General features: G+C 37.0%; 1 protein-coding gene and 1 long non-coding RNA gene across 2 annotated transcripts in view; both read right to left on the bottom strand.

Moving 5' to 3' along the window:
* The window catches only part of LOC141387428 (uncharacterized), a 145,469-nt gene that overhangs the window by 104,233 nt on the left and 25,431 nt on the right, over positions 1-15,805 (bottom strand). The gene's annotated exons all lie outside the window — the stretch shown is intronic.
* LOC141405888 (alpha-tocopherol transfer protein-like) lies at positions 5,018-6,201 on the bottom strand. Its single transcript, XM_073990754.1, has 3 exons — positions 5,833-6,201; positions 5,400-5,769; positions 5,018-5,345 (listed from the first exon to the last, which is right to left on the bottom strand). Exons 1-3 carry the CDS (start codon positions 6,132-6,134, stop codon positions 5,088-5,090), a joined length of 930 nt encoding a protein of 309 aa, XP_073846855.1. The 5' UTR covers positions 6,135-6,201; the 3' UTR covers positions 5,018-5,087.

The raw sequence follows: 15,805 nt of genomic DNA, 5'->3' as shown, positions 1-15,805 counted from the left end.
GTGCGCTCTATCCACTACGAATAATAGTGGTAGGGGTTTTTAAGGTGTATATATCCTCCACTATAATATGGAGGGTATAATTAACTTTGTCATTCCTTTTGTAACACGTCGAAATATTCGTGAAGACCTTATGAAGTATGTTTTTGATCGGTATAAAATTCTAAATCGATATAACTATGTCCGTCTGTTGAAATCAAGATACAGCTTGCAGTATTTAAGATAGAGCTCCATAATATGGTACAGAAGTTTTTATCACTCCTAGAATGTTTGGTATTGAAAGTGGTCTATATCGGTCCACGTTTTGATATAGACCCCAAAGAATGGAATCTCTAGATTTTCGGAATTTTGAAGGCTTTAGCCACAATATCTTACCAAATGCATACATTTGGTACATAGTCTTCTATGGGGCCAAAAAAATTTCCTCCCAAAAAGTTGGCACTATAGGTCTACCTTCGGGTATAATCCCATAGAACGGCAACTCCCGACTTTCGGGTTTTTTAAGGTTTTAGACACATTATCTTACCTAAATAGCTGAAATTTTCTCCTTCTTAAAGACTCCAGACTTTCCCCGAGAAATTTGTCAGTATAGGTCCACCTCTTGATTTAGCCCCTATATAATGTACCTTCCGATTTTTGGTATTTTGAAGGTTTTAGCCACATTATCTTGAAATTTTTCTGAAATTTGGTATTTTTTCTTCTTTAGGGCCACAAAAATTGTCCCAAAAATTTGTCGGTGTAGGTCCAAGCCCTGATGGGGCCCCCATGGAAACGCTACTTGCCAATTTTTGGAATTTTAAAGGTTTTAGCCACATTATCTTGCCAAAATGCCTCTGAAATTCGGTATTTGCTCCTTTTTATACCCTCAGCATTTATGCTAAGGAGGATATATACACATTCATACGGGATAAATGTGCCTAATGTTTTAGACCCCAAGTATGTTTGGACGAAATGTGTTTCAGACAATTAAGAGTCCATTTGCAATGTCTTTGTTTTTTTGGGGCAACTTGCATTCGCTGCCTCAATTACGACGGTAAACGTTTTTTAGGGGCAAGTCCATACTTCTTGAGAAAACAGCCCGATAGGTGTAAAAAACCCTATGGCACCAAATGTAGTGGCTGGAGCGCAAGCTAACTCTCGAACGGATCAACCGATTTGGTCCAAAATTTCGCCTTCATATTTTGCCATAGTTTCAGTTAGAAGATAGTCAATACCGGTCCACAAATTCCGGTAGTTCCCTAGAATCTTTAAAAATTGTCACTTAAATGGTATGCACGATATCTCTTGATCAAATTTGGTCCAAAATTGGGATCTCCTAATATTTTGTCCAAATTTAATTTAACTTCTAAAATGAATGTACCTTAGGGTACCTCCTCCACAAAAGTCCAACATTTGTGTTTAAGTGCAGTTTAAGGTCTGTTCGAAGATCCTTTGGAAATGTATGCCGATGCTGTTCGTTGTTGTCTGCTTACAACGTTATTATGTTTTCCGAGGACAATTGCATGCTTCCTGGCATACTGGTCCATAAGTTATACGATGACCACCCACTGAAATGACTAGTGGCGCGATATCTATCGAAAATAATATCCACTTCCATAATGAACTATGTCGGTCCATTCCTTTAAGTTCCTCCTCTGCAACACTTTTGAACTTTAATCCTAATCCATATTTTCGTCGGCAAATTCAAAGGTCCAAAAAAGGCCACAAGATAATGAAAAGATCATAAATGCATTCGATATGACCGTAAATGAAAGTTTTAATTCACATCGGCTGAGGGTATATCTCTGTCGGCAAAGTCGACTGATACTTTTTTACTTGTTTAAGCTACCAAACATTCCCCGAGATATTTGTCAGTATAGGTCCACATTTTAATATAGCCCCCACAGAATGGTGCCTCCCGATTTTCGGTATTTTGAAGGTTTTAGCCTCATCATCACACCGAAATGGCTGAAATTTTGTATTTACTCCTCTTTGGGATTACAAAACTTTTCCAAGCATTTTTTCAGTACAGGTTCATATTTTGGTATAGCCCCCATAGAACTGTGCCTCCCGATTTATTTAAAGTTTTTAGCGGCATTTTCCTACCGAAATGGCTGTAATTTGGTATTTAATATTCGAATAGGTATAAAGTAGGTACGTTTTAATATAGCCTCCATAGAAGAGGTATTGTGGGTTCTCGGATTGGAAGGTATTACGATACCGCTTGATGTAAAGTCTTTTAAAGGATTAGTCTAGTGGCTGTAACTTGGTATTTCGCATTATCAATGGGTAGAATAGCTCCACGAATAAACTGATCCATCTAGATTCATACTTTGGTATATTCCTTATATAAAGGTACCATCAGATTTTTCGTATGGTATGACTTCGATATTTCGAACTCTGAAAACTGCAATGTTACGAACATTTTTTCCTGGCAGAGTGTTCTAGAAAAAATTCTTTAAAAATTCACGGGTTCTCTAGAAAATATTCGTTAAAAATCCACGTTTGGTGATGGGAAGGTCCTCTAAAAAATATTTTTAAAAATCCACGTTTATTGGTAGGAAGATCCTCTAGAAAATATTCTTTAAAACTCCACGTTTATTGGTAGGAAGATCCTCTAGAAAATATTCTTTAAAACTCCACGTTTATTGCTGGCAGGGTCCTCTAGAAAATATTCTTTAAAACTCCACGTTTATTGCTGGCAGGGTCCTCTAGAAAATATTCTTTAACAATTCACGGGTTCTCTAGAAAATATTCTTTAAAACTCCACGTTTATTGCTGGCAGGGTCACCTAGAAAATATTCTTTAACAATTCACGGGTTCTCTAGAAAATATTCTTTAAAACTCCACGTTTATTGCTGGCAGGGTCCTCTAGAAAATATTCTTTAAAACTCCACGTTTATTGCTGGCAGGGTCCTCTAGAAAATATTCTTTAAAAATCCACGTTTATTGATGGGAAGGTCGTCTGGAAAATATTCTTTAAAACTCCAAGTTTATTGATGGATAGGTCCTCTAGAAAATATTCTTTAAAACTCCACGTTTATTGATGGGAAGGTCCTCCAGGAAATATTCTTTAAAAATCCACGTTTTTGATGGGAAGGTCCTCCAGAAAATATTCTTTAAAAATCCATGTTTGCTGATGGGTAGGTCCTCCAGGAAATATTCTTTAAGAATCCACGTTTATTGATGGGAAGGTCCTCCAGAAAATATTCTTTAAAAATCCACGTTTCTTGATGGGAAGGTCCTCTCTAGAGGGTAGGTCCTCCAGGAAATATTCTTTAAGAATCCACGTTTATTGATGGGAAGGTCCTCCAGAAAATATTCTTTAAAAATCCACGTTTCTTGATGGGAAGGTCCTCTCTAGAGGACCTAAAAAATATTCTTTAAAAATCCACGTGTCTTGATGGGAAGGTCCTCTCTAGAGGACCTAGAAAATATTCTTTTAAAAATCCACGTTTATTGATGGGAAGGTCCTCTAGAAAATATTCTTTCAAAATCCACGTGTGTTGATGGGAATTTATTCTTTATTCTTTAAAAATCCACGTTTAGAAAATATTCTTTCAAAAATCCACGTTTATTGATGGGAAGGTCGTCTAGAAAATATTCTTTTAAAAATCCACGTTTATTGATGGGAAGGTCGTCTAGAAAATATTCTTTTAAAAATCCACGTTTATTGATGGGAAGGTCGTCTAGAAAATATTCTTTTAAAAATCCACGTTTATTGATGGGAAGGTCGTCTAGAAAATATTCTTTTAAAAATCCACGTTTATTGATGGGAAGGTCGTCTAGAAAATATTCTTTTAAAAATTCAAATTCAAATTCAAATTTTCTTTAAAAATCCAAGTTTGTTGATGGGAAGGTCTTCTGGAAATTTTCTTTTAAAATCCACGTTTTTAGATGGGAAGTTCCTCTAGAAAATATTCTTTAAAAATCCACGTTTGTTGATGAGAAGGTCCTCTAGAAAATATTCTTTAAAAATTCACGTTTCTTGATGGGAAGGAAAATATTCTTTAAAAATCCACGTGTCTTGATGGGAAGGTCCTCTAGAAAATATTCTTTAAAACTCCACGTTCATTCCTGGCAGGGTCCTCTAGAAAATATTCTTTAAAACTCCACGTTTATTCCTGGCATGGTCCTCTAGAAAATATTCTTTAAAACTCCACGTTTATTGCTGGCAGGGTCCTCTAGAAAATATTCTTTAAAAATCCACGTTTGTTGATGAGAAGGTCCTCTAGAAAATATTCTTTAAAAATCCAGGTTTCTTGATGGAAAGGTCCTCTAGAAAATATTCTTTAAAAATCCACGTTTCTTGATGGGAATGTTCTCTAGAAAATATTCTTTAAAACTCCACGTTTATTCCTGGCAGAGTCTTCTGGAAAATATTCTTTAAACATTCACATTTGGTGATGGGAAGGTCCTCTAGAAAATATTCCTTAAAAATCAACGTTTGTTGATGGGAGGGTCCTCTACAGAATATTCTTTAAAAATTCAAGTTTGGTGATGGGAAGGTCCTCTAGAAAATATTCCTTAAAAATCAACGTTTGTTGATGGGAGGGTCCTCTAGAAAATATTCTTTAAAAATCCACGTTTGTTGATGGGAAGGTCCTCTAAAAAATATTCTTTAAAAATCCACCTTTGGAAAGTCCTCTAGGAAATATTCTTTAAAAATCTACGTTTGTTGATGGGAAGGTCGTCTAGAAAATATTCTTTAAAAATCTACGTTTGTTTATGGGAAGGTCCTCTAGAAAATATTCTTTAAAAATCTACGTTTGTTGATGGGAAGGTCCTCTAGAAAATATTCTTTAAAAATCCACGTTTGTTGATGGGAAGGTCCTCTAGAAAATATTCTTTAAAAATCCACATTTGTTGATGGAAGGTCCTCTAGAAAATATTCTTTAAAAATCCACGTTTGTTGATGGGAAGGTCCTCTAGAAAATATTCTTTAAAAATCTACGTTTGTTGATGGGAAGGTACTCTGGAAAATATTCTTTAAAAATCCACGTTTTATAATTGATAATAAAATATCGATTTTTTATTGAAAAGAAAAAATATAAATACTCTGGCACTGATTTCGTTAACATTTACCAAGAAAATTATTCGCACAATTAAAATTAATCCACATTAAGTTTTCTAAAAGAACCACCAACACCAAAAAGTCCATCAATATCAAGTGGCTTGCCAGGACGTAGAGTTTCATCTGTGCCATAGTTCAAATTTTCCTTGAAAAACTCACGAAAGCTGTCCCAGTTTTTGTTAAAATCCAAGGTAAGTTCCCTAAGACTTTTCAAGTTACCACCATAATCTTGGGGTAAACTCTCCGGTGAAAGATCTTTTATCATTTCGGTTAAATCATCGCCCATGACATGTATCTAAAAGAAACCATATTAGATGACTATTACATAATTCTTTTCAAGATATCTTACTCTTTCCCTTAACTTTTGTGAAAAGAATGGAAATAAAATCTTAAAAAATTGCTGAGCTGCCTCCGAGGTATTAATGTAATACACAGATTTGATGCGCAGAGGCATAGCTTTTTCAAAAAATGAAACAAGTTTCATGCAAAAGTTCGGTGTCATTTGCAGAAAGTGGCTAGCAGTGGCCTCTTTAAAGTCAACAATGTAGACAATGCCACAGATACAGGCATAAGGATCTTGGACTAGTAACATTTCGTGTAGGCCACACCCAGCTTGAAATATGTCCTCAATGGTATATTTATTTGTGGGATAACAAAAACGTCCAACAATAATGCGAGGGCCAATATCATTGACAGGTTTGGGCAAAGTTTGAAAGGTGCTGCAAAATAAACATTAAATCAGCAAATTGTATTTAATTTGAAATTTTATTTAATATACTTACCCCAAATTACAAACTTCACGAAATTTCACATCATCAACATCACAGAGATTTAACATTTCAGGATATCGGGATTTCAGCGAATAGTATAAATCCAATTTTGTTTTAGCCTTTTCCATGCTATATTTAGAACCTCGTAAAAATTGCAACAGGAATTGATCATCATCACGATATTTTATGTGCGGCTGATGTTCTAACCATAAACGTAGGGTGGCCAAGTCCTCAGCAATTCGAGTTGGAACTTCACCCAATTCCTCATTGGCAATTTTTTGCAATTCTTCACTTAGTATTGAGATATTTCTCATTGTGTAAGTTGTTCTTTCAATATCAACTGTTGCATTCAAACTGAATTAATTTCGTCGACAAACTCGATTTGTTTGAACATTTTATTATGGCAATATTAATTAATTTATATCCGTAATTGAATGCAAACATTGAACGACGAACGAACTGTGTTACATTGCATTTATTTTGTCAATATAATTTCTTATACAATTTATAGATGTTATTAAAGATTTATGTATGCAAATAATATTTCTGTTTGGAGATCGTATTGAAATACTGAAAACAGGAAAATTTTACAATAACCTTATTCATCCTATCCGGTTAGGAAAGACTGTGAAATTTAAAAAAAATTGTCATTAAGAGTTTGTTTTTGGAGCATCCCACCGATCTAGTTGAAATGTTCACCATAGGTAGTCCTTGTTATTCTGATCACAATGTTATAAATTTTTCCGTCGGTAGTCCATACTTCGCAGGATATGAGTCTTGAATTTTCGAAAATGTTAATATTACACAATTATGTTGCTTAGGCGCACCCCTTGGATTGGATTGACAATTTTGTCATAGATAGTTCTTCCCAGCAAAAATATTCATTACAAAATCCTTTACTAATCCCTTGTCTTAACAAGAGCATGTCGCGCGAAATAAGCGGTTATTTTTGGCCACTAAAATAAGTATACTTATACTTAACTTATAACTTATACTTAACTATAGTTACTTGAAGTCGTGACTATTAAGGTATGCACGGCGGTAGTGCTATAGGTTATCATATGCCGACCCATCTCCACTATAGACTTTATTACGGCGTGTTAGCGTTCAGAGCCAAACTCTTTACTTTTAAAGGCAGCGCTAAGCGTTTGTCATGAAAGCATAACTAAATGGGAAAATCCCCATTGTCGTTGTAAAAAAAACAAAAGAAAATGCATTTGAAAGAAGAAAAGTTCGAGACAGCGAAGCCGATGCACATCCGATATGTCTGAAGAGCCTTTGCCGAAGGCGAAACATGCATGTCACAGAATCGTCGGGTTCGAATCGTCGACTTTCCTTTTTCAGATGCATTATTGATCATTAAGCTCGATTCCAACGAGAAATGAATTAAAAATTAATACTAAAAATGATCCTCGCCTAAAAAGGCAAAATTTTCAAATAAAAAAAAATATTCCGTTGATACTTATATTTGAACTTGTTATACTTTCCACCACGAGTTGTATTGAAGTAAAATGGAACAACTAATTTACTTTAGTGTTCGAAAATAAACACTATGGTATTGTACCGTACCGTTCTGTACCGTACCAAGGTGGATAGGTACGCTACGATAATGTACCGTACCGGTACACAAACACTAAAAAATATTTTAGTGATACTGTACCGGAGCACAACGAAAATCTTACTGTACCGACAGCGGTAAACAACGATTTTCAGTGTACCGACTGCGGCACGCTACGATTTTTTAGTGAACCGACTGGGGTACAGTACGATTATCGTAGTGTACCACTGCACAGTGGTCGCTGGCATTGGCCAAAATTAAAAAATAAAAGTCTAATTTTTGGTACCAAATGTGTTCATATCTAATACTAACATGTTAAATTTCTCTAAAACAATTTTGTTATGGACTACTTCTTACTGTACTCTTTGAGAATGGCACCAAGAAAGAGAAAATTTAAGAGGTTGGATTTCTAGGTGAATTCAGTGCAAAAGTTAGGTGAACGTAAAATATCAATATCAAACTAAATGAACTCTATATTGACCAAACATAATTCGAATATTGAAAAACAATGTATTAACTTAATTTTTATGCAGTTTTGTGTTTGTTAATTTTTGGGATTCATTATTGAATACGTGTGTTGACTAAAGGACTTTTGTAATGTCATTTCTTCAATATAATTCAATTTCATGTAAAGTTTTAATTATGTTCCCCCTCTTTCCCCCTAACGAAATTTTTTTTAAAAGATCAGTAGTAGTCTAAGTGTTATATTTTCCAAACTTTCAGTTGCATCTTTCCGCATCTTTGGAACTGGTTCCCAAAATACTAAGGGTACATTTCAGGGTGTTTTTGTAATTTTTTCAAATGTGCAGGTGATACATTTCAGCTTTTTAAATATATAGAAGAGGCATTGTGAGGTCCAGTTATATGAGAATACGTTAAAATGTGGTCCTCAATGTAAAATTTGAAAAATTCAGCCATTTTGATTGATTATTACGGCTAGAACCCTAAAAATACCGAATTTTGGGCGGTACCTATTTATGGGGACAAAATCAAAGGGTGGACCTACATTAATCGACAATTTTCTGGGGGTAGCCTACATCCACGAAAGATTAAGTGGCATTTCGGCCATTTCGATTTAATAACTTATATGAAACCCTCAAAATTCCGAAAATCGGGCAGTACAATTACATGGGGACCCTATAAAAAGGTGGACCCAGTTCAAAAAAATCTAGAAGATATTCTAACACTAGGGAATACCGATAGCCAAATTTTAGCCAAATTCACTGAAAGATGTGGTCAAGACCCCCAAAATGCCTGAAATCAGGGGGTACCGTTCTATGGGAGCTATACCTAACCTTGGACCTATATTGAATTTTTTTTGCTTCTTTTTATTTGTGTTGCTAAACTAGCCTTTACTGAAATTTTCGTATTGTTATCTGCTCAGGAAGTATTTTTGGCCGCTCTTCCCATACAAGTTCGACCACAGTGCACTGGTCGGTTCACTAAAACATAACGTACCGGTAATGTACCGTACATGTGTGTTTTGTAAATTGTGATGAAAACTTATATGTTTGATGTTTTTGAGAATAAGGGCAAGAATAGTAACTAAAATTCAAGATTATATAAATTAAAAGCACGAATGTGGTAAATTCGGTCGGTATACGAATTTTGAGAAAATTAGTGTAAAATATGAAAATAGATAAAATTTCCAACCAAAACATATTTTAATTAATTCTATAAGAAGTTTTAAGTGAACCACACTCTATTATAGCATTAGGTTTAAAACCCATATTATTAATGTATGTATTTCTATTTACTCGCTTTGAGAAAATTTTATTATGGACTCATTAGAGTCCATGTAGTCAATGTACATATTAAAACACTGTTTAGACAGTTTTTACAAGTAAAAAGCGGTTATTATGTTGGTGTCATAAGGATGTTTATTTGTGGCAGAAGTCAATTCATAAAAAGGTTATGTTTGTTGTCCAATCCACATGAACAAACAAAACAGCCACAGTCGGATCACTAAAGATTGAGTCTCCCGCTAATATATTTAAAATTTTTAATATGTTTATTCTGTTGAAGTTTTAATGTTGATATGTGTAGAGTGGTGCTTGCCCTGATGGGGATCCGCAGCGGATATGTGTTTCTTAGGATTGGAAATGCTGCGGATCGGTTGGGTGGGCATACTGGGGGGGCAAGATCAAACAGACCCCTCGGTTCAAGTGTTCTAGCCACATAGGAATATAACCTCTATGCATCCTAGCATTCTGCTTTCTTTTCTTACTTCCTCTCTCGACCATGAGCACGTAAACTAAAAAAAATTGCGTGTAGCTGGAGTGATGGCATAGAAGTTGGAACCCATCCCTTAACGACGAGCGATAAGGCCGGTCACAGACGTGCTCAAACTTCATTAAAATGCCTATAATAACACCTTCTCCTCATGCTGTACGTTGTATGCTACATATTAGATTATTTTTTTGGCGCCCAACGTGGGGCCCGAACAATATACTTAATAACAAACAACACCTTTTGTCGATTGTGCTTATAAAGTATGACTTCAATATTTTTTTTGTTCGGCTTCGTAAAACACACGTATTTCTTTTTCGTGTCTTTTCAATTATTCTATTATTTCATCTTTTGAGTTCGACTCGAAAGTAGGGAAGTGCAAAGAATCGAGTTAGTAATACCATTTCTTTGTAACCCATTTTCTAGATGAATCTCTGTGCATTGGCTATCAGTGATATTTTTATTTATGCTCTTAAACTGATTGGAATTCAGATTCTGGTTATTTAGGCTGGTTCTGACCACAGGCTGGGGCACAAGTATAAATGTCAATCTTTTCATGGCTGGAAAAGTGGGTCAGGGAATGATTCCATTCCGCCGTGTATATCTTTCATTCTATTTTCTAATTCTTACATTTCAATTTCCATATTTCTTCTGTGGCTGTGATCTTTTTAGTAACATTATTTCTGAATGCCATGGAATCAAACAATTTATACATTTTTTAGTTGGAATTTATTTTTTTCCTTTGTCTTTGAGTTTTGGTTGATAATTGAGGAAAGTCCTATTTTTCCTAAAAATATAAAAAAAATTAAGGTTTGAATAAAAACATATAGGTTACCTCAATTGGAGAGGAGAACCATGTTTTTAAATTATTAAGAGAGTTACGTTTGGCGTTCCTTGCCAGTTTGTTGTATTCTTTTAGTTTTGATTTGTAGTTGTCCCAGAATACAGCTAATTTTTTTCGTTTTGCCCTATTGTAAAGTCTACGGACCTCTTTGCCTTTGTTACGAATTTCCCCTGTCATCCAGGGTTTTTCGTAGGCAGACTTCCTTTCTCGTAGGGGACAACTATCCTCGAAAGACTTTACCAGGGCTTCGGCTAATTTGTTGACTTTACTGTCAATGTCCTCTTTACTTAGGCATTCCTCATCTTCTCCTTGCCCTAGTCTGTACCTTAATTTACCTCTTTTATTAGGTTTTCTCAACATATTTTTATATCTAGTACTTCCTCCCTAATTCTGTTAACAAAAGTAGGTTTATTTCCTACGTTAAGAGTTATTAGGTCGTTAGTATTCAAATAATCTAGAAGGGCTTGACCCCTTTTGTTAGTGTTAGTACTACCCCACGAAATGTGGTGATTTAGCATCGCTACCTACTAGTACTTCGTTACCTGTTTGCTTGATTTTCCTCACCAGCTGCTGCAATTCCGACGTAGGTGGTAATGTCGGGGAGTCGAACGGTAGGTATATAGACTAGAGTTGCGTAATCTAGTTCCTAGTTCCTTGTACTAGTTCCAAAACGTATGAGTAACATCATGAAATGTAACGTGTGTTGTTAAGTATACGCAGTTTGTTCAAAGAAAAAATGTGGGCCATTGGAACTGCGAAGTGAACGAGATAGTTCCATATAGTTCCTTTGGCACAACTTTAATATAGACGCTAGGTATATATTACCATTCCCTTGCTTCAATACCGTGGCGTCAGACGATGACAACTCTGGAGAGAAAAGAAAGCATACATTTTTATGGAGTATAATACAGGTCCTCGGGCGGGTACCTGTACTAGCGTAGAAAAGTTGATAATTTATATGGTTCAATCCAGAGACCTTGTTCTTCTGGAGACCTTCTGGATTAGACCTACATGTATATTACCTTTGTTCATTTTCTCCATCAGCGCATGAGTTGCCGTTTCGCTCCGATGGAGGTTGATCTGGATGACCTCAATCATTGGTCGTCCAGTAGACGGTTTTCTTGGGAGGCGATGATGGGTTCGTCTCCCTCTGTGTCTTCGCTCGGTAGGTTTTCCTCCCGGCTAGGTGGTTGGGCATCTTTCTCCTCTCCGACTCTTGCCCATCCAATCTTGAAGGTGACTGCCCTTCGTCTTTGAGAGACTGGCTAGTGAGAGGTCGTCAATTCCTACCACAAGGAGAGTGCCATCTTCTTTCTCCTCCCTGTGGAAGACTTCCCATCTCTTCACTGCCAAAGTCTCATTTTGTTTTTCAAAGACTTCGAGCATGCGCTCTGTCTCCAACTTGCAGCCATAACATTTTACGAAGACTGCCGCTTTAGTCAGGTGAGGTACGTTCTCCTTCCTCACCAGCTTCAATTTACCGCCTTCCCAAGGGGTGGTTACTCCACTTATAACCTCCTCGAGAGCGGTCGGTTTTGCTTTTGGGCCCAAGTAGAACCACAGGAAGTCCCACTTGAGCTCGCTGCTAATTATGTTTATTGGGCCACTTCTCAGGATGTGATCCAATATTTTGTCGCCGATCGTTTTTCGATGGCCTCCTGGTGTTCTTTTGGCAATCTGCCGGACCCTCTACTGGCGTCGATCACTGCATAGCACTATTCGTCCCTGTAGTAAGAAGTTGGCGGCTCCGCTCCGTTTTCTGCGACCATCTTCCTCTTCTGGAAGGTCTTGGACTTCTTAATTGAGTCACCGGGTCGTCCAGAAGATTCTGCAGTCGCACTCACACCCTTCATGTCTGAGCTCACTTCTTCGCCCTCCTTCGAAGGGTTCCTTGGGCAGTCTCCTTCGTGTGGATTTTGAATTTGTTTGCTCGGGGCATTCGAGTGTGGGAAGCTCTTTTTCTTCTTACTCGGCTTAGCGGTGGCTTAGGTCTCCCGAGGAACAGACCTTATCCTCTTCGCCGCTTCCGAGGAAGTGGAGGGGGTATCATTGGTCTCTTTTGGAGCATCCCGTTGTTTTTTGTTAAGCCGCGCCTGGTTCTTCTTATACCTTCGTCTTTGCGATGTTATCGCTTATTTCTTCTACCATCTTTTGGACCCCCTCTTTATTTGTCCTGAGTAACTCCAGGATAAAAATTGCCAAACTTTCCAAAAAAAAAAATCAAGTGGTGCCTGGCAATACGCGGTGTTTGTAGCATACAACGTACAGCATGAGGAGAAGGTGTTATTATAGGCATTTTAATGAAGTTTGAGCACGTCTGTGACCGGCCTTATCGCTCGTCGTTAAGGGATGGGTTCCAACTTCTATGCCATCACTCCACCTACATGCAATTATTTTAGTTTACGTGCTCAAGGTCGAGAGAGGAAGTAAGAAAAGAAAGCAGAATGCTAGGATGCATAGAGGTTATATTCCTATGTGGCTAGAACACTTGAACCGAGGGGTCTGTTTGATCTTGCCCCCCCCCCCAGTATGCCCACCCAACCGATCCGCAGCATTTCCAATCCTAAGAAACACATATCCGCTGCGGATCCCCATCAGGGCAAGCACCACTCTACATATGTTTGAATTAATTAAAATAAAATTGCATAAAACATAAAATCCGTTTGTAATAGGTAACAAAACAAAATGGTAAGAATATGAGAATAATGCCTCAAAAACTCAAACTTTAGAGGGCTTCTTCGTAGTGGTAATTCCTGCTGGTAGAATACGTTTACGTTTCACAGTGGAAAAAAAGTACCGATTTAGCGCGTCAAAAATAAAAGTCGATGTTTTATTGTATGTTTGTCCATAATTTGGATAAGAACAGCTCTAGACCGACAAGTGTACCTTATTTATTATTATATTTAATACATTTTTATTTTTACCCATATAACGGTACCTGCCGATATTCGGTATTTTAAAGATTTCTACTACATTATCTCACCAAAATGGCTTAGATTTGGTATCTAGTGTCCGTTGGGGTTATACTTACATTCCTATAAGAATTTTCGGTAAAGGTCCACGTTTTTATATAGCCCCCATAGAACGGTTCCGCCGATATCGGTTATTTTGAAGGTTATAGCCACGTTATCCAACCGAATTAGTTGAAACTTGGCATTTAGTCTACGTTGGGAGTATAAAATATTCCGACGCAGAATTGTCTGCACAGGTTCACATTTTGATATGGTCCCCATAGAAAGGTACCCCCCGAATTTCGCTAATTTTAGATAGAAAATATTAATAAAAACAATTATAAAATATTTTGTTGCAGTTTGTTGCAGCTAAAAGAACTATATGTACTAAAAATAAAATAAAAAATCTACGCGCCATCCTGCGACACTCCCTACTAAATAGCTTTAACAAAGTACACAATTTGAAAGAAAAGCGGATGTCACGTGATTTACATATGTGTAAAATCCGAGTTACAATAAATAACATATATAAAATATTTTTTACTTACCTGTCTTCAAGAAATGTTAAATACAATAAAGCTTTAAAATTACTTTGTACGACGATCGCAAATTTACTACTAAAATATATTATAAAAACCAGTCCATAAATTGACACCTTAGATCAATACTGCACTAATAATTGTTAAATCAGCGTATGTGATTTTTTTTTCAGTTTTGGGGCGCTATATCGGTATTTTTCCACTGTTCGTTTGGCCCAAAAAACATCAATGTGACACCAACACGTGTCTTATTACTTTATACAAATATTTTGGATACACATATGTATATAACACAATTATGGGGTCAATTTATATAGTCTTCCATAATAAAACAAAAACCATTAAACATTTTACATTTTCACATAATTCATAAAAACACATGTATGGTACATTACAGATATGCATATTATTTTCATTGTTCCAACAATACGAACTACGAATTTTTACTGCTTCGACTTTTTCAGTGGCACGACAAAGTAACAGGCAAAATTCTCGTTGATCGTCCACATTACCTTACTATGAATAGATTTTCTGTTATTGGTGCCACCAATAATATTGATTTTGCACGAGGGGACTTTTGTTGAAAATAAACATCCTTATGACGTTAATTAGAAACCTCATACAGGTGTTATGATAAATACATTACTACTTACTTAGCTGGCCCATTACAGAACATTTGTCCTATAGGCCGAACTAAGACAAGATCTCCAATTCTCTCTATTTGTTGCTTCGCTTTCTGGAATACTGCGCCTTTTCATCTCATCATCCACTTGTTTGCGCCATCTATTCCTTGGCCTGCCAATTCTGCGTGCACCGCCACCTTTTTAGCGGGGTCATCATCGCTCATTCTTATGATATGGCCTAGCCAACGCAATCGCTGCATCTCGATACGTTTAACAATATTGATGTCGTTGTACAGCAGATACAGCTCGTGGTTCATGCGACGTCGATATTCACCGTCAACGCAGATTGGTCCGTAGATCTTTCGAAGAATTTTTCTCTCAAACACACCAAGCACTGCCATGTCTGCTTGCGCAAGTACCCAGGCTTCGGAGCCATACATCAGCACGGATAGTATCAGTGTTTTGTAGAGCGTTTTTTTGTTTGACGAGATGTGGCTTTGTTTTTGAACTGCTTACTTAAACCAAAGTAGCATCTGTTGGCCAATACAATTCTTCTTTTTATTTCACAACTGATGTCGTTTGTTGTGTTTACGGAGGTGCCGAGGTAGACGAAGTCGTTTACTACCTCAATATTATAGGAACCAACTTCCACAGTCGGTCCGAGCTCAATGGACGCATTGCGTGTCGACACCATCAACTTGGTCTTCTCACCGTTTACCGCCAGACCCACTTTAGCAGATTCTCCTTCGACCTTCATAAAGGTATCAGTTACTTCTTTTACTGATCGGCCTATGATGTCTATATCATCAGCATAAGCAAGTAACATGTGACTATTGGTGTAGATTGTGCCACTTCTTTTGACGTTTGCCTCTCGTATAACCTTTTCCAGCAGGATGTTAAAGAGATCACACGAAAGGCTGTCTCTTTGTCTGAAACTTCTTTTGGTACCAAACTCTTCGGAGATGTTCTTTCCTATTTTAACTGAGGACCTCGTGTCAGTTAAAGTCATTTTGCAAAGCCGGATGAGCTTTGCGGGGATACCAAATTCAGACATGGCTTGGAATACCTTTGAACGCAGCGGGCTGTCGAAGGCTGCTTTATAATCGACAAAAAGGTGGTAGGTGTCGATCTGCATCTCTTGGGTCTTCTCCAGGATTTGCCGCAGGGTAAATATCTGGTCAATGGTGGACTTGCCAGGTCTAAAGCCGCATTGGTATGGTCCAATTATCTCGTTGACCATA

This window comes from Musca autumnalis, unplaced genomic scaffold (genome assembly GCF_047663935.1).
Source record: "Musca autumnalis isolate F117 unplaced genomic scaffold, ASM4766393v1 scaffold_5, whole genome shotgun sequence".
In the NCBI taxonomy this organism is placed as follows: Eukaryota; Metazoa; Arthropoda; class Insecta; order Diptera; family Muscidae; genus Musca; species Musca autumnalis.
The sequence above is the reverse complement of the archived record's forward strand: the minus strand, read 5'-3'. Positions and strand labels throughout refer to the sequence as shown.